Source organism: Bos mutus, chromosome 6, assembly GCF_027580195.1.
Source record: "Bos mutus isolate GX-2022 chromosome 6, NWIPB_WYAK_1.1, whole genome shotgun sequence".
NCBI classification, from domain to species: Eukaryota; Metazoa; Chordata; class Mammalia; order Artiodactyla; family Bovidae; genus Bos; species Bos mutus.
The window spans coordinates 57,395,191-57,414,031 of NC_091622.1; the positions used below are offsets into that span (position 1 = coordinate 57,395,191).

General features: G+C 47.1%; 1 protein-coding gene across 1 annotated transcript in view; it reads left to right on the forward strand.

Annotated features, from left to right (window-relative positions):
* TBC1D1 (TBC1 domain family member 1) overlaps nt 1–18,559 on the forward strand; it is a 225,209-nt gene extending 206,650 nt beyond the window's left edge. The window contains 4 exon segments of the mRNA XM_070372259.1: nt 795–954; nt 7,041–7,210; nt 13,196–13,369; nt 16,747–18,559. Of these exon segments, the coding sequence (XP_070228360.1) occupies nt 795–954; nt 7,041–7,210; nt 13,196–13,369; nt 16,747–16,947 (705 nt within the window). The 3' untranslated portion in view covers nt 16,948–18,559.
* Nucleotides 18,560–18,841: the final 282 nt, after the last annotated feature.

An 18,841-nucleotide genomic window follows, 5' to 3' on the forward strand; every position in this document is an offset into this window, starting at 1 on the left:
ACAGTAGCAGGTGGCAGAGCTGGGATGTAAACCCAGGCCTGTCTGACTCCAGGGCCCTTGCTGCTGCTGCTGCTGCTAAGTCGCTTCAGTCGTGTCCGACTCTGTGCGACCCCATAGACGGCAGCCCACGAGGCTCCCCGGTCCCTGGGATTCTCCAGGGCCCTTACTTTTACCTTTTCTCTTTGAATCCACCTTCAGGTAGTCTGAGTCCCACCTCCCAGTGTATTTGCTATTTCCTCTGCCAGGGAGCCCCCCCACCCCCATCCCTGAGCCCCTGCCACCCTGGGTCCAGCCCAGTTGGAAAAGTTATTTTCTCCATCTTGAGATAAACCCTTGTCATCTTACTTTAACTCACCTGTGTTATAAACCTGAAGAAGTCACACTTGTCCTGCCTCTGGAGGGGTTGGGGGGATTCAGCAGGAACTTACTACGGGAACAGGTTCAGTAGGTTCCTGCTACAGAATGCTTCCCTCCCACTTTACTCTCTGCCAGAGGCTGGCTTTTTATCTCCAACTCTCCTAGCTTTGAGTTTCGCTAATAACATGTATTTGTAAGAGAACTTACAGATCATTTTCATGAGGCAGATGTGGAACATGTCTTAGCTGAGGAGCCCTGCCCTGAGTGCCGGCCAGCCCCAGCCTTGTGGCAGCAGCCCCAGCAAGCACTGGCTGGACAAGAGAGAACTGAGGGCAGGGTCTAGGGAGCCATGTGGCCAGTCTCATGGTCCTTCTCTTTCCTCTCCAAGTGGGGATGGAGGCTGCTGCCTCCCTGAGACCCTGTGTGTGTCCCTGCAGATCCAGATGTACCAGCTCTCGAGGCTGCTCCACGACTACCACAGGGACCTCTACAACCACCTGGAGGAGCATGAGATTGGCCCCAGCCTCTATGCTGCGCCCTGGTTCCTCACCGTGTTTGCCTCACAGTTCCCCCTGGGCTTCGTCGCCAGAGTCTTTGGTGAGTGTGTGTGAGGCTGCTTGCAGAACCTGGGTTCTCAGATTCGATGGGAACTGGGTATGGTTTCTCCATAGCTGTGGTTCTTATTTTCAGACCTGTATCTGCAGGAACAGGATGTTGTCATTTTCATTTAGTGAGGAGGTTGAGTTCTGTGAGTTTCAGGACCTGCTTGATTTCTGATGATCAGGGCCACCCCTCCATGCCTTCTTGTGGGAATAAGGTCCGATTTCCTCCTGCCATGCTCTCACTGGAGCAGATGTCCTGAAGGCTAGACCGAGGAGCCGGGTGCGTGGTCCAGAGACATTTCTCCTGAGTTGTCTTCCTCCACCTCTCTGGCCCAGGGCTTGCTCACTGACAGCTCCTTAAGACTTCTCAGCAGGGACTTCTGGGCCACTCTTCTTTCTGGGCTTCTTCTGCACCTCCTCTTCTCCTCGTCTCTCCTCTTCTGTCCTTGGCTCTTGGCTCTATGTGCTTCCTCTGCGTTCTGGGCTTCTTCTGCATCTCCTCTCCTCCTCCTCTCTCCTCCTCTGTCCTTGGCTCTTGGCTCTATGTGCTTCCTCTGCGGCCCAGCTCTTGAAAGCACCTCTGTTCTCACAGGCCCCACCTCAGCCTTCTGCCCTTGTGACCACAGGTGGGTCACATTTCAAACCATCTCCCCTTTTCTCAATTTACTTTTCAAGAAGATTGTCTCTGTCAAAGTTAAATAAATGTTCACATGTAAAGTCTGAAAACTGCCTCCTTGTCAATTATGCTTCAATTTAAAGAAATTAAAACTTAAAAATGTAAAAGTCTGCCTTGACGTGGCAGGGATAGCAGCTGAGTGAGGCGCTGTGAACAGTCAGCTCCAGTACAGTCTGCTTTCCCTGCTTCAGGATGAAGTGGTGACTCTGACAGTTCTTTTTATCTGTTTATTGTGGAGAAAGCGGTTATTAAAGAATTGATCATCATCACATACCGAGTGGTTTGAAGTACCATTTCTGTTGAGTCACTTGATAACTTAAAAACCTGTGCTGTTTTTTTTTTAACTTTATTTATGTACTTATTGGTTGTGCTGGGTCTTCGTTGCTGTGCAGACTTTTCTCTGGTTGGGGTGAGTCGGGGCTGCTCTTTAGCTGCGGGACACAGGCTTCTCCTTGTGGTTTCTCTTGTGGAGCACAGGCTCTAAGGTGTGCGGGCTTTAGTAGCTGCAATTCCTGGGCTCTAGAGCATGAAGCTCATCCTAATGACTTCCTAAATAAAGCTAAAGCCACAAAAGCAGGGTCGTCTTCTCCATACTGTGCAGTCAGAGGTGGGTCTCAGAGTTTCTCATATATTATGCATAACAATGCCAGTGTCTATGATTCCTGGATCCTGCCAACCCCGTGTCCTGCTGGCTAAAGGGCTCAGGGCTCCTGAGATTATAGGCAGGACGTGGGGACTTCGGGCAGCGTTGTCTTGTGATATCACTGTTTCCTCTACCAATACTTAAAAACGAACCATTTTATTAGTAGGTTTCCTAGAAAAGATAGGTTTTTAAAAAACCGTTTCTGTATTTAACATGGGTGACTTAGCTCCATGATAGTGGATAGCTTCATTTTAAATCCCAAAGCCTACCATTCACAGTAGGCTTTTTTGGTCTGAGGCCATTTCATTATAGGCATTTAGGCCTGGATAAACCTAAAAACACGTGAAATTTTGTTAACTATTCAGCATTTTATATCAAAGAAGGCAATGGCACCCCACTCCAGTACTCTTGCCTGGAAAATTCCATGGACACAGGAGCCTGGTGGGCTGCAGTCCATGGGGTCATTAGGAGTCAGACACGACTGAGCGACTTCACTTTCACTTTTCACTTTCATGTGTTGGAGAAGGAAATGGCAACCCACTCCAGTGTTCTTGGCTAGAGAATCCCAGGGACGGGGGAGCCTGGTGGGCTGCCATCTATGGGGTCGCACAGAGTCGGACATGACTGAAGTGACTTAGCAGCAGCATTTTATATGTAAGTAAAGGAATCTATCTCAGTTTGCGGTCAACATAGCCCATATATAGGTTAATAGTTGTGACTCAGGCTGGTAAAGAATCTGCCTGCAATGGGGCAATGGGGGAAACCTGGGTTCAATCCCTGGGTTGGGAAGATCCCCTGGAGAAGGGCATGGCAACCCACTCCAGTATTCTTGCCTGGAGAATCCCATGGACAGAGGAGCCTGGTGGGCTACAGTCCATGGGGTTGCAAAGAGTCAGACACGACTGAGTAGCCAACACTTTGAGTTTACTTTTTACCTCTAGTTAAGTATGCACTTCTTGGAGGGACAGCTGCCAGTAATGCCTGTGCTCAACCTTCACGTCGAGCTGTGATGAGCCTGTGCTCATCACACTCTTCTGGGTGTCACATAATGTGGAATCGCCCCCTCCTGTATTTTTCCTCTTTGGGTGCAGAGGGGCCCTCCTGGGAGAGATGCTTGTTCTTTTCATCTTCTAACATCTATCTTTGGGGGAAAAGTCTGAAAAATAGGACCATTCTTGCTCCTGCTGGAGGTGGCAGCTATGCTATTATTAGGCTCCAGATGTTTTCTCTAGGGCATTTTGCCAAGTTAGATGAGAGAGGAGGTGGAATATAAAAACCGAAAGTTTGGCAAAACACAAAAGCCACCTGTAACATAGGGAAGGATTCTGAGAGGCTTCAGGACTAAAAGAGACTGGAAAACAAGGTTGTTTGGGTGGCCTGGAGAAACAGCTCTTCAGGGTAACGTGATACCGTGGTGAAGAAGTGAGTCTTCACAGAGTCTGTGCGGTTGTTCTGAGGCAAGGCTGCTGTCCTCGTTCATCTCCCTCCTACCCGATCCTGGGAGGGATGTCGGGGGTTCACAGTGGGAGGACTGCAGCCTCCCAGAGAAAGTGCAGGAGAGGGATCACCCTAGACAAAGACGACGGTGGCTGCAAAAGAGATGCAGGGTAAGTTCACCTAACTGGCCGTGTGCCTGGAGTTGATCGTTTTCCCCCACAGGAAAATTGAACTTCTGTTTCATGGGGAGTTTCAAATACAGTGCCCATACAGGTTAACATGATAATAGGGCTGCTGAAGTGTCTTCAAAGCAAAGTAGTTATTTGCAGTGTTCTCAGCAAGCAGTTTGCAAAGTGGTGGAGTCAGCTGAATTTTAGGTTCCCTCTCCTGCCAGCTAAACCCCTTTGCCTGTTTTGTTGGTGGCTCAAAAAAGGAGAGTTGGCCATGAGGTTGTGAGCGGGGCTCCTGCCACGCTGCTGGAAGCCTTCACAGCTCACTTTCTTTGTGCAGGGATGTTCAAATGCAGAAAATCAACTCACTTTTCCAAGGAGATTATTGTGTTTTTAAATTCCAGTCTGTAAGTGTTTAAGAATTGGGAGATGGGCAGAAATGACAATAGCTGGATTGGGGCAGTGGGTTTATAGGTAACATTTTCTGTACTATTAATTAAAAGTTACTTAATTTTTGAACTTTCTGGAGGGAGAATAAGGTACTCTCACCTTACCTGCTCCTCCAGGGTCCTGTGTGCTTTCACCCCTGTCTACATTTCCACCTGCTTTTCCTTCTGCTCAGAGTATTACTCCCTGATTTCTTATCTGGGGAGTTTCTATGGGTTCTTCAAGGTCAGGCTCTGCAGCCACCTTTGCTTGGGGCATACTCTCTCCCCTGCTTCTGTCCTCCTTCACTTGATGGCATTTATAGCTGCCTTGTCTCTTCCATTCACCTGCAGCTCCCCCCACCCTAAAAAAAAAGAAAATTTTTTGCCTCTAATTAGATTTATGCCCCTCTCTTTTAAAATTCTATTTCTTCTTACATTATTATTCCAGTAGTTAGGTCACTTTCCCAAACTTAGTCACCCAACAGTGAGTTACTAGTTCTATACTTGAGCCCCAGGGAATTGGAGTCTCTTTTTTGAATGGCTTCACCTCTGGGGAAGGGAGAGCGAGGGTGGGCTGACAGCAGCCTCTTGCCTCCCCTCTGTGCATAGTCGATGTGGGAATCGTTAGCATTTGCCAGCCATTCTAAGGCAAAAAATGGCAAGAACTAGAAAATAACTCTGATAAAGTTCTTTGAATTCTTCAGAGTGAAAAAAATTTTTTATTTCATTCAGTTCATTTGCTCAGTAGTGTCTGACTCTTTGCAACCCCATGGACTGCAGCACGCCAGGCCTCCCTGCCCATCACCAACTCCCAGAGCTTACCAAGACTCATGTCCATTGCATCAATGATGCCATCCAACCATCTCATCCTGTTTCATCCCCTTCTCTTCCCACCTTCAGTCTTTCCTAGCATCAGGGTCTTTTCCAAGGAGTCAGTTCTTCACACCAGGTGGCCAAAGTATTGGAGCTTCAGCTTCAGCATCAGTCCTTCCAATGAATATTCAGGACTGATTTCCCTTAGGATGGACTGGTGGGATATCCTTGCAGTCCAAGGGACTCTCAAATGTCTTCTCCAACACCACAGTTCAAAAGCATCAGTTCTTTGGTGCTCAGCTTTCTTTATAGTCCAACTCTCACATCCATACATGACCACAGGAAAAACAATAGCCTTGACTAGACGGACCTTTGTTGGCAAAGTAATATCTCTGCTTTTTAATATGCTGTCTAGGTTGGTCATAACTTTCCTTCCAAGGAGTAAGCATCTTTTTATTTCATGGCTGCAGTCACCATCTGCAGTGATTTTGGAGCCCAGAAAAATAAAGTCTGACACTGTTTCTACTGTTTGCCCATCTATTTCCCATGAAGTGATGGGACCAGATGCCATGATCTTCGTTTTCTGAACGTTGAGCTTTAAGCCAACTTTTTCACTCTCCTCTTTCATTTTCATCAAGAGGCTCTTTAGTTTTTCTTCACTTTCTGCTATAAGGGTGGTGTCATCTGCATATCTGAGGTTCTTGATACTTCTCCTGGCAATCTTGATTCCAGCTTGCGCTTCCTCCAGCCCAGCGTTGCTCATGATGTACTCTGCATATAAGTTAAATAAGCAGGGTGACAATATACAGCCTTGACAGACTCCTTTTCCTATTTGGAACCAGTGTGTTGTTCCATGTCCAGTTCTAATTGTTGCTTCTTGACCTGCATACATGTTTCTCAAGAGGCAGGTCAGATGGTCGGGTATTCCCATCTCTTTCAGAATTTTCCACAGTTTATTGTGATCCACACAGTCAAAGGCTTTGGCATAGTCAAGAAAGCAGAAATAGATGTTTTTCTGGAACTATCTTGCTTTTTCAGTGATCCAGCAGATGTTGGTAATCTGATTTCCGGTTCCTCTGTCTTTTCTAAAACCAGCTTGGAGCCCCCCAAAATAAAAATCTCTCACTGTTTCCATTGTTTCCCCATCTATTTGCCATGAAATGATGGGACCGGATGCCATGATCTTAGTTTTCTGAATGTTGAGTTTTAAGCCAACTTTTTCACTCTTTTTTTTCACTTTCATCAAGAGGCTCTTTAGTTCTTCCCTTTCTGCCACAAGGGTGATGTCATCTGCATATCTGAGGTTATTGGTATTTCTTCCGGCAATCTTGATTCCAGCTTGTGCTTCATCTAGCCCAGCATTTCTTATGATGTACTCTGCATATAAGTTAAACAGGCAGTATACTTGTATTTAATAATGTACTTTTGCAATGATGTAGGCTTTTTACAGTTTTTAGAGATCTTTACATCTCTAAACTCCTTATTTCAAAGCAGAGGAAAATGGGTATTTTTTTCACTTGCAGCATCAGAAATTAGGGTAGAGTATACAAATCTTTGTTTTACCCATGAAAACATGTGTTTTAGTAATAACTCCTTTGAAATCCAGAGAATTTCTGGAAAAACAGACTAATTAAAAGTTTTCTTTTTCACAGTTCAACTTTTGAAGTGTGTTTGAATTTAGTATATTTTCAGAGTGAAAAAAAGATCTGAACCTGTGACAAAATTTTAGCAGTATGTTTGCATACATTGTTTTCTTAGTATTATCTTGACAACCCTATCTGAAATGTCAGGATCTTGTAATTTAGGGTTGTGTTTCCCACTGTCCCGCTTTTCAGTGTGTGTGAAAGGGGACAGTGTATCATTTTATCAGCAACTGGGTCCATATTAACTTCTGGCTTTTCTATGTTTTCCCAGATATGATCTTTCTTCAGGGATCAGAGGTCATATTTAAAGTGGCTTTAAGTCTGCTGGGAAGCCATAAGCCCTTGATTCTGCAGCATGAAAACCTAGAAACCATAGTTGACTTTATAAAAAGCACACTACCCAACCTGGGCTTGGTGCAGATGGAGAAGACTATCAGTCAGGTATGGTTCAGTCTGGACCTTCCAGAAGCTCCATAATCCTGGATGTTCAGAAGCTGAATTCCTTTCTTCCTTCCTTTTCTTTCTCTTTCTCTCCCTCCTGCTCTCCGTCCGTTTCCTACCACTCAGGACCTACCAAGTCCTGAGTAGCTTGTAGGAGGCACAGCTCAAGGCCTTGTTCCATGACTAAGTGTGTGTCTGAGTGTGCATGTGCTATGAGTGTGACATCCAGCACAATTTCTTAAAGTTTGTAAGAATTGTAACTGTAATTTCTTACGGTTAAGAGGCTTCACCCCTCATCGTTTGTTCTTCCAAAATTCATAGCTTTTTATTCCTTGTGGGCTTTTGTAAAATGAGTGCTTTGATTTTTGTGCTGAATGGCATTAATTGGAATCTTCTAAAATATCTTGCTATGAAGTTGTGATAAAGAGTGTATATTCTTTAAGTTTGTTTCATGATGTGTGTGTTTGTGAATAGTACTCAGTTCCACATCTGTGGCCCCATACCTCTGGTTTCTGTGTGCAGTAGAATTGCATGTATGCATGTATGACTCTCTGGAATGTTAAGAGGTTGAGAGTGAAGTGACTTGGGAACTGCAGCGGGGTAGGAGTGGGAGCAGATTGTGACTCTGTGTCAGGAAGACTCTTCCAGTAATGGTTGCTGACCACGCAGGGCTGAACTGCCTTGCAGAAGGTGAGGTCACCCTTGAAAGTGTCCCGAGGCCAGATGGCTGAGTGCTGCGGAAGGGATCTCAGCACTGGGCCACCACAGACTCAGCAGCCGGGCCTCTCATAAGCCCAACACTTACAGCAATTTTGTTAAAACAAATAGTGAAATAAAGATATGTTTTTAAAAAGTCTGAGAATTCCTGCTCGTCTGAGAGTGGTGGGCTGCACGCACACACGCAGCAGTTTGTGGTTCCATTTGCTGCTCCTCCTTCAGTGCTGAGCCCAGAGAAGGAGGCACGTCTGGCCTGAGAGAGAGAGAGGGTTTAGCCCCGGTGCCGCTTTGGGTCTCTGCACGTTTCATTTACTTGTGAAGGAGCAGCGCTTTTCAACTCTGCACTTTCTTCTCAAGAGAGGCTTTTACTTCCCTGGCGCCCTCCTCTCAGTGTGAATCGCTCTGACTTATCAACGCCCTACTTTTTGCCAGGTTCTGAGCAACTCTGCATATATACACCTGATCTTATTCAGTCATGACCTCCTGAGAAGACATCTGGTTTTAACTCATGAGAAACCTAGGGTTCAGAGTGGTTAATTAGCTGGCCCACAGTCACATGGCCAAGAAGTGGAAAGATGTTGTTTCAGACTGAGGCTCTCTCATGGCAAATGCTTTAGCAACTACTCAGCTCCACCAAGTGCCTCCAGGTATCATTTAATCAAGAGTTTTGCTGTATTGTCCGTTAAGACAGAATCCTCCACCCTGTGATGCTTTCCTTTCTGACCTTGCCGAGCATTTACTCTCTTTCGGAGAAGGCAATGGCACCCCACTCCACTACTTTTGCCTAGAAAATCCCATGGGCGGAGGAGCCTGGTGGGTTGCCATCTGTGGGGTCACACAGAGTCAGACACGACTGAAGCGACTTAGCAGCAGCAGGCCTTTTCCACACAGGGCCAGGGAGAAAGTATTTCAGGCTTTGTGGGCCATAAGGTCACATGAGGTCAGCTCAGTCTCTGGAGCCTGAAAGTGGCCAGAGCCAATGTGTGTGTGGAGTGAAGTGACTGTGTTGAAATAAAGCTTTGTTTGCAAAGCATGCGGTGGGACAGCCCTGGTGCACGAGCTGCAGTCAACTGTCCCGCAGTTATAGCACGTGCAAAGGCACAGGGTGAGAGATGTTCTAGGCACGGCTTCAGCTTTCTTGGGGGGAGGTGGGGGATTGGATGTGGCATGTAGGGACACAGCATCTGCTTCTGAGGTCCAGGTTTTCAGCCTGTCACAGGTCTCCCTGGGAAACCAGATTCACGGTACCAGGCAGCTCTGGCCCTTCTCCCCTCCCACACGGTCCATCTGGAGCTTGACCTCTGTGGGCTGTCAAGCTTTCTGTTTTCTCGCTGCCCCTCCCCTTCCTGCAGAGGGTGCTCTAGTCTCAATTTCAGCTTAGAGGTACACCTTTGGAGAGCCTGCAGGGTGGAAATGGTACTGTGTTCCTTGCACATGGCTGAGTTAATTGTCCTGTGTGAGAAGGGATGGAGCCGGGTGCACCCCTGTGATAGACGAGCTGTGTTTCACTAAATGCCTTCTCTGTGGAAACCTCAACTTGAGCCTCTGGGACACAGTCTGCATCCAGGGTGGGCAGAGTCACCAAGGACGGGGCCCTGCAGCTCCCGCTCAACACAGACAGGCTCAGAGCCGCCGCCGAGAGGCCGGCCCAGAGCTGACAGGGTCCAGGGCACGGCGGCAAGGGGCTCTGGGGCAGCTGCTCAGCGTGACTTAGTTCAGTTGAATGTAAGCCTTAACAACCCTCTCTCAGGAAGGGGGAAGCCCTGGGAATAAACAGAAAGGAAGGGAAGGGAGGTCAGGGCTGTCTCATCACAGCACGTGCCCTGCAGCCTCAGGTCAGTGCAAGGAAGATTGTAGGGGAGGGGGGTCGGGAGGATGGAGCCCATAGCCCACATTCAGCATCCTGCAGGCCCTGCCTCAAGTGGGCTCCTGACCGGTACCATTGTCCTACTGCATAGAACTTACGCAGAATCCAGGCCCGCCCCCCCAGACCTGCTGAGTCAGAATCTGCCTTTCAGCAAGTTCCCCGGGGGAGCCACACACACCTTGGAAAGGCTGCAGTGGGTGACTCCATCATAAACACGCCAGACAGGTCTCGGTTCTGCTTGAGCTGGTAGGAGAGAAATCGGCATCTCGCCAAAGCTCCCTTGTTCAGAAGATGCTCTTCAGAATCACAGTGGTGAGGCTGCCCCTTCTGCCTTGGGAGGAGTCCTCGCGGCTCAGGCAGGTTGTGCTGTTGAAAGTTTGTTAAAAGGCTAATCGCTGCCATACCAAGAGGGTAGGGATATGGTGGGGAGGCGTCCTTTACCCCTGGCATTGTTGAGAATTGCTTGCATTGTGGTGATAATAAAAAGCAGACCAACTTTCAGTTGAGTTTATTACTATTTTTAAATTCCCCACAGACATTGAACCCCTTTATTTTGATACCTGGGCAGAAGCTGCACCATTGAGACCGCCCCCCACCACCCCAGCTGCGGGGAAGGGTGTGGGGGTGGGGAGGGTGGAAAGTATGTGACTAGTTCTGTTGCCGTCAAGGTTGATGGCTTCATTGTAGTGTCCACAGACAGCAGAGAGAAAAAGACACTGAGTGTCCAATAGCAGATGAGCCAAGAATGCAAAGGAGTTCACTAAAGGAGACTCATAGAGCAGATTAATAATAGCTGGGGAAGTATGTAGCTTTGTGCATAATTTAAATGTAAATAAGGTATAATTCTTTACCTGCCTAGATTAACAGAATGAAACATTTTAAGGCCAGTACCCAATGCCAAGGGTGTACTGTGTCTGGCACATTCTTAATGTTGCTAGTGGCATTGTGTGTTGATTATTCCCATTCGGGAAGCAATTTGGCAGTGTGTATCATAAGCCAGTAAAATATTCGTATCCTTTGATTCAGTAATCCCATTTCTTGGAATGCATGCTTAGGAAATAAGCCAAAATATGGGAAAAACAGTACATATGAAGATGTTTAGAGTTGTCATTTATAACAGAAACTTGCAAGTAACTAGATAGCCAACATTCGATGACTGGATTAACATGATTATTGATGCATCAACTTGATAGAATACCACGAAGCCATTTATAATTGCGGTTTTGAAGAATATACAGCAATGTGAAAAAACACCCTTGGAGGACCAGGCGCTGTCACTGCCAGCTGCGTGCTGCCGCAGTCGGGGATAGATTTCTGGGCATGACTGCAAGGCTGTGTGTGTTTTGGCACCAGGAGGTGGTGATGCAATTAAACAGAGATGCCTGTGACCTGGGATGGTTCCTCGGGATTAATGGGGGCCTGCGAGAGCACTCCGCCCTGTGCACAGCCGAGAGCCCCTGACCTCAGCCCCTCTGCATCAAAGGCCCAAGGTTTCATCCCCGGGTGTTCCAGGTTAGGACCTCACTTAGAAACCTGGGTGAAAAAAGAGATGTGTGTGTGCGCGTGGCATTTATCCCTGACTGTATGTGTGATTACACATGAATGTCTTGGTTTGCGTGTGTGCAGCCTTTGTGCTGAGCTAGTCAGAGGCTCCATGGTGTGGCAGCCTCTGCCATTCATTGCAGCACAAGCATGGATGCGAGGGGTTTCATGATAAGTGTGGGAAGCAGATCCCTTAGCTCAGCTTGCCAGGTGTGTGTCTCACGATTCCCACAGATGCTGGGAGGTAGGGGTTATCAGCCCATAGGGGAGGCCAGGAACTGAGGCCGGGAAAGGTCAGGTAACTTATTCATGGTCATTCAGGGAGTTGCCAGCCAAGCTCCCATTAGAGGGCTGTCTGAAAGCTCCTGGGTCAGTTTTCCTGACTGTGGAACAGAGATGATAATCCCTGCTGAGCTCAGGGTCACTCTGATGGACAGGAGAGAATCAAGTCAATCCAGTCAGCTACACATGCACACACACATCACAAATGGAATGTGTTCTGTTTTTTTTGTCCTGGAGTGACTTTTGTGCCTGATTAGTATTAGCCACTGAATTAAATTGAAAGCCAGGAAGTGGAAAAGTTTATCTCAAGGAAGAGAAAATTTCTGGGAATGGTGAAAAAGTAAACATAGATTTTTAAAATTGATTTCAGGAAAGATAGGGCTCATTCATGTTTAAATGCTAAGAGGATGCCGTCCAGGGAAATGAGTTTTTCATTGATTTTAACTGTGTTGGAGTTTCTTTCTTAAGGAAATGCTGTGAAGAGGCAGTTTCTGCCCTTGAAAATACTAATTTCATTCTCTAAACGTGTGTTCTGATCGTGCTGGTTTTTCTTACATGGTGACTGAATTCTCAGATGTGTGCCGGGGTTTCACGCCTGGGGCGGCAGCAGCCTCTGCCTTCGGACCCCTTCCCTCTTCGGCCCTGCCTCGGTCCAGCTCACTCACCAAGAGAAAGTACAAACATTAACAGCTCACTCACTTGTGCACTTTGGGGTTGTTTTTCACACGAGTGGTTTTTTTCATGACTGTTACTATTATAAGAAGAAAGGCAAGTCAGGCATTGTTTCATATTCACTCATCTATGTGGGTGACATTTGGGTTTTGGCTCATTTCTTCATCTCTTATGTGCAGAAAAGGGTTTTTCAGTAAACAGTTCCATTACTTAGCTGTTCTTGTAACTCTGAAAACCCAGCTGAACTATAATTAAACTTTGACCTGGTGACTGGGCAAGTAGGGCTGTGATTCTTTTGTTTTATTCTGTCGTTGACCCATAGTTGATGTATCTAATAGAATTTTCAGAGAAAAAAGATCTGAATACTGAGATAAGAATTAAAAAGAAACTCTTTTAAGCTTTTAAAAAAATAAGGTTTTGCCTTTGAAAAATGGCATCAGAGACCTACACTGACAATTGTTGTTGTTGAGTCACTAAGACATGTCTTACACTTTGTGGCCCTGTGGACTGTAGCCTACCAGGCTCCTCAGTCCATGGAATTTTTCAGGCAAGAATATTGAACTGGGTTGCCATTTCCTTCTCCAGGGGATCTTTCTGACTGACAGATCAAACCCAAGTCTCCTGCATTAGCAGATGGATTCTTTTACCACTGAGCCACCACGAAAGCCCTATACTTATTGTTTCTCTCAGTTTATTTCCAAATGCTCCTTAAATTCTCTCTTCCCAAGTAAAATTATTCTCTTCTCCATTCAGAGAGTTTTCTGTGTTTATCACTAAATAGCATTGGGTGCAGAGTAGGTGCTCAGTGGATACCCACTGACATGGTCACATGTGTGTGAGAGAGTGGGAGTGTGTGTGTGTGATTTTTCTCATTTCCAATGCCTGATGACTTTTCTGTGAGACAGGTGTTTGAGACGGACATCTCGAAACAGTTACAAGCTTATGAAGTTGAGTACCACGTGCTTCAGGAAGAGCTTATCGATTCTTCTCCTCTCAGTGACAACCAAAGAATGGACAAACTAGAGAAGACCAACAGCAGCTTACGCAAACAGAACCTTGACCTCCTTGAACAGCTGCAGGTAGGGCATGTTTACAAGGCCGCCACCTGAGCCTTGAGCATGTGGTGGTTCATTAACTCACCAGAGGCCCGCAGGCTGAGCTTCCCGCCGCTGGAGGCCCTTTCTGCTCTGTTTGTAGTTGGGATCAAAGGTGGCCCAGGAGAGCTGTTCCGGTTTGTCAGGGAGCAGACAGATTATCCTTTGCTAAGGTCGGACTGTCCTGGAACTTTCTGAGAGACTGTTTCTACACTTACCCTTTCAGGAGGTGTGCCAAGAACTGAGCTTGGGTCCACGGCGCTCTGGTTCTATTAACCAAACACCAGCCATTGTGCTTTGAATAATGATGGGAGAATCAAAGGCAGGAGCTTTCAGGAGCAAAACCAGCTAGGTCCTCAAAGTGACATCAAGTGAGGAATAACAGAATAAACCAGAGCTGTGATCATAATTGTGAGTCCTTGGTACAAATACAAAAGTTAGGTTCACGAAGGGCACGATTCTCCCCTCTGGAAGTTTCCATCTTGGCCTGCATAAATGTGGGTGGGGACATACCCAGATCGCATATGCTGGAGGGCAAGAGGGAGTGAGCACAGAGATGCAGACCAGAGACCCAGGTCTTGCCAGATCCAGTGTCACCCACTGTCACCCATCTGCTCTGATTTCCTCATTTATGTGACAAGGACAGAAAATTACCTTACTGCTCTGCACGACTCCTCCACCAATCAGATGGAGTAAAGTAACCGTATCATCTGCTTTTTAAGTGTCATGATCTGATCGGTGGTACAGCTATCATTGTTATGGAAATGTGTCTGTTGGTGGAGGTGGGGTTTAAAAATTACTTTTGAGCTACTGTGGAGAAAAATTTGTATTATTTTCAAAATATGTATTCTGTGGTGTTCTAGGCTGTCCTTAGAATAAGCTTTCCGTCCTGATCTAAGCCTCTTATTTTTCTGCCTAAAAGTTGCTGCTTTGCAGATGCAAACTTGGCAGTGATGGGAGAAAGGCCAGCATTTGGGAGCTTAATCAGTCAACCCTTGTCTAAAATGTACTCTTCCCAGCAGGGATTTTATGCCAGTATAACCTAGTAGATAGTTACTGTAGAGGAACAAAGAAAAGGCTTAGCCTACCCAGTCCTGACTCCCAGTCACATTCTCAAAGTCGGCTTTGTGTTCCCCTAAGATAGAGATATCCTAACTGTGAAAATGACCGAGTCTGGGTGTGATTTCTCCAGGGGGATCTCAGCTGTAACCTGAAGGGGAGGCGCCAGGGGACAAAGAACCTTGTCTTGCACGTAAGGACCTGCAGTGTAGGTGGGAATTTTAAATCCCTCCAGACAAACAGCTGATCCCTGAAATACAGCAGGATGGAAAGCTCAGATCTCCGTTAGAAGCATTTGTCTTGTTAAAATAGCACTCCAATAGAAGGTTGATTTTACTAGGCTGATACCCACGTGGGATTGTGGTAAAAAGGGGAGGTAATTTGGTGCTGCTTCCATGATACTGTGAACTTCACTCCTTGTGAGGAGAGGAGTTGTGAAAAACTGCTCCAACTTCTATAGCCCTCCAGAAAGGCATCAGGCGGTAATTAGTAACAACAGATGTTCAAAGAGTTGTGCTAGGGATTATGGCAAGTTAGTTTGTGGGGGCCTGAGTGTAGTCTTCCCTTTACCCTCTGAGTCACATGGAATTACTATCTTTCAGCCAGACCACAGAAGTTCTATGAGGCTCTCTTCCTTTTTTTCTTTTTATTTTTTAAAACAGTTTTCGGAGCCCAGGGATAGGTGTTCAGTGCATTACTTAATTTTCCAACATAAATCTTTGTTTTTTTCCCCAAACTATCAAAATTGACCTGTGTTTTGACTCCGTTCCATTCATATAGTTGGACATACCAAAACCCCATTTATTTTCTTGTTGAACACTGAAGATTGTCCTCTGGCAGCTGGAGACTAAACTGTCTAACCTCTTTTGTCCAGCAGCACGCATGAGACAATTGCATAGACACGCCTGATACTGCCATATGATAAGGGATGTGCGTTTTTCATAATAATCATTGAGTCACTGAGTGTCTGTGAGCTGGGTGCCTATGGGAGATCAGACCCACATGCAGGGTGAGAGAGCTTCAGTCTGATTGAGGAGGAGACCTGACATTCATGCCAAACAGTAAACAACCATGCATAACAGCTCACTGCTAAGCTGGCAGGTACCCCTGGGAGTGCCATGGCCTCGGCAGGAGTGGTCCCTGGAGGAGATAAGGTGGGACCGGCTGTAGGCCTTGACTGTGGGCAGGAGTATGAGGGTCTGAGAGGGCTGCTTGGACTTAGCCCCTGAGTGTGACTACCTGCTGCCCGGTAACTGACAGACTTAGGGTCTCAGGCCTTTTTTCTTTCTGTTTTGAGTGTTCCAGTGTCACAGCTGGAGCTCAGCTTTGAGTCATAAATTGTCTGTCTGGCACAGGTGTTACCTTGCTCAAAAAACTGTTTCCCTTGTTTTGAAAATGAGGGGGAAAAAAAACACCATTTAGTCCATGGGGACACGAAGAGGGCTGGGCGGATGAGTGAGCCAGAGCAGTGCCTTGCAGACTCTGGGCCTGAATGTGGGGGGATGCAGCGGACAGCTGGAGCCAATTCTGTGGTTGCCTGGGAAGCCTGTCCAAGAGGACTCAAAAGAGGAGGAGAGTCCGTTGCTAGAGAGAAGCGCCTGGAAGGGCTGCCAGACACTGACTGAGTGTTGAGGATACAGACTGGGGGGAGTGGGGACACGACTGGTGTCTGGTCAGTGAGGCCACACATGTGACCCTCTTAGCAGAGCTCGGTCCCCTGGGCGCTCCACACGTTCTGGGGGAAATGCCGGTTGTTGGTACTGGAGGGAAAACGAAAGGTTCAGGTTAGAGAGCTGTTCTTACGTGGGCCTTCACATAGAAACCATTTGGATGGTCTGTCTAAGACCAGTGTGCACCTGTAGCTGCCTGTGTTTGTCAGAGCAGGCAGACTGTGCTGCAATAACAGCACCCTGGATCCCAGGGCTCAGCACTGTACACTCAGCACTGTACACTCACCACCTCGTCTCCACGAAGCAGTCTTGGACCATTTCCCAGCTGTCTCCAGTAGGCAACTCGGGGACCAGGCTTCCTCCGCACTGGGAAGCCACTGTCTCCACGTGTGGCTTCCAGAGTAGCCACACAGAGGAAAAAGACGTTGGAGGGTCTCCGGATGGCCCAGCCCACCCTTGAGGGAGCCTGGGAAATAGAGTCTTTTGTGGCCAGAAGTGATAATAAATGCGGAAAGGTGTGTCTCTGCCAGAATTAGGCTCCACAGTTCCCCCAAGGCTGGACAGCAGAGCACACAATGGATCTCCCACCGTCTCCCAGGCAGTTACATTCACATGTCTTCTTTTATTCTCCAGGTCGCCAATGGGAGGATCCAGAGCCTGGAAGCCACTGTTGAGAAGCTCCTGACTAGCGAGAGCAAGCTGAAGCAGGCGACCCTGGCCTTGGAGCTGGAGAGGTCAGCCCTGCTGCAGACGGTGGAGCAGCTCCGGAGGCAGACGGCAGAGCTGGGCAGCTGGGAGTCTGACCCCACACTGCCCAAGCCCTCGGGTGACTGATGGCCTGGGGCCCAGCTCCTGCCAGCCCACAGCTCCAGAACAGGTGTGGCCACCACCCTGACACTGTCCAGGCCTTAACTGAGAGAGATGAAAATGCTGGAGGAGAACGGAGAACGAAGCGTGCTTCTCAGGGAGGAGACTGGCTTGCCAGCACACACATTCTTCTGAACTGACTCACAATGCAGGGGACGAACGTCCCAGTGTTTTTGTTGTTGTTTAAGTTTAATTCTTCCCTTTTCCAGTCTTAATTACTGTACTCAGTAGATTAGATGGCATGGACTCGAATAAATGCACCTTTATGTTTCTTTGTTGCTTTCTTTTTCAGCATCACTGTGTCTGTAAAGGGCATTTGTTCTCTGGTATTTCAGAGAATGAAGAGGCTGGAGGTATGCTTCCTCTGGCAAAGATGTGTCCATTGTTCTTCCAAGAGGGTCTGCATGACTTACACCCTCAGCATCACCGGTGGGGTGCAGTTGGCCCTTGACCATTCTTGTTGCGGAAACCCCAAATTACCCCTGGGAAAAATCAAAAGTGATTTACTTAAATTTGACATCTTAAATTTGGTCACTATGCTTGATATTTAATGAAGTTTGTCTTTGAAGAATAGTTTTCATATGTTTTTGCTTAGCCCTTATTAAGTATTGGTCGCATTCACTGTAGATACATGTTTTTATGGGAAAATCACCAGTTTTTAGACTGTACCGGGTATGGCCAGCGTGTGACTGACAGCTGTAGATTTTGAAGTATTTATTATTTCACTGTGGTGTCTCATATCCACACTGTAGAGTCACGTATTTATGTTGTGCTGCCATGTGATGTGAGCAGCCTGTGTCCCTTCGAGCCTCCACCCCTTGGGAATCAGATTCCTTGCTGAAGTTGCCCAGCACGTCAGGACTTTCAGGGGCCCCAGACATTCTGGGGTTTTAAAGTCTTCAGACTTTTCAGCCTGGAATTACATCAAATGTATGGCAGCTGAGAGCAGTTTTTCATGGTAGGATGTGTGTGTTGAGTGTAAGTCACAACCCAGTGACCCACTCCCTCAGGATGAGGAGATCCAGTGCCTTCAGCCGTCCAAAGGCCGCTGCCTGGTGTCATCTGGTCGCCACCTGAGGCCCTTGCTCATGACAAGCTAGAGCGGGCGGTAGATTAGAGAGGGGACGTGTAAGCAAGTTCACTTCTCGACAGCAGAACCATTTCTGGTCTTTATCATCATAACCACTTCTATTCCACAGGAGTTCTTTGACACCCTCTGTGGTGGGTGTGTCTTTCAAGCCTGAGGTGAAAGGAAGGGTTTTTATACCCGGAGTCTTTCTAGATCTTTCCAGATGTTTCCAAGGGAGGTACACATGCCACCCCTGGTGCCTACACAGTTGGTTGACACCGGGACTCTACCGTTGCCCGTGTCATAAACCATGATGACAAGCCTATAGCCTTTATTATGAATTGTTCCACCAGCTATAATTTAGCGGAGTTAACATGTGAGATCTTTTTCCCACATTCTTTACTGTTTGAATGTTTAATAATGTTGAATTTTGGACATCTTATTACCATTACTCAAAAACATCAACTCTGCATTAAATAAGATACAAAGCAATAAAACAAATAATTCATACTCATACTTTTATGCGTTTCTGTTTTTTTTTTAATGTTGGGTTTTTGCTTTTCAGCAAAAGGCTGAAGGACCACCCCAGGTGGCACTAGTGGTGAAGAAGCCAGCCTCGGTAATTGCCTGCCGGTGCAGGAGACGTAAGAGATGTGGGTTCAATCCCTGGGTCAGGAAGATCCCCTGGAGGAGGGCATGGCAACCCACTCCAGTGTTCTTGCTTGGAAAAGTCCATGGACAAAGGAGCATAGCGGGCTATGGTCCATAGGGTTGCAAAGATTTGGACATGAA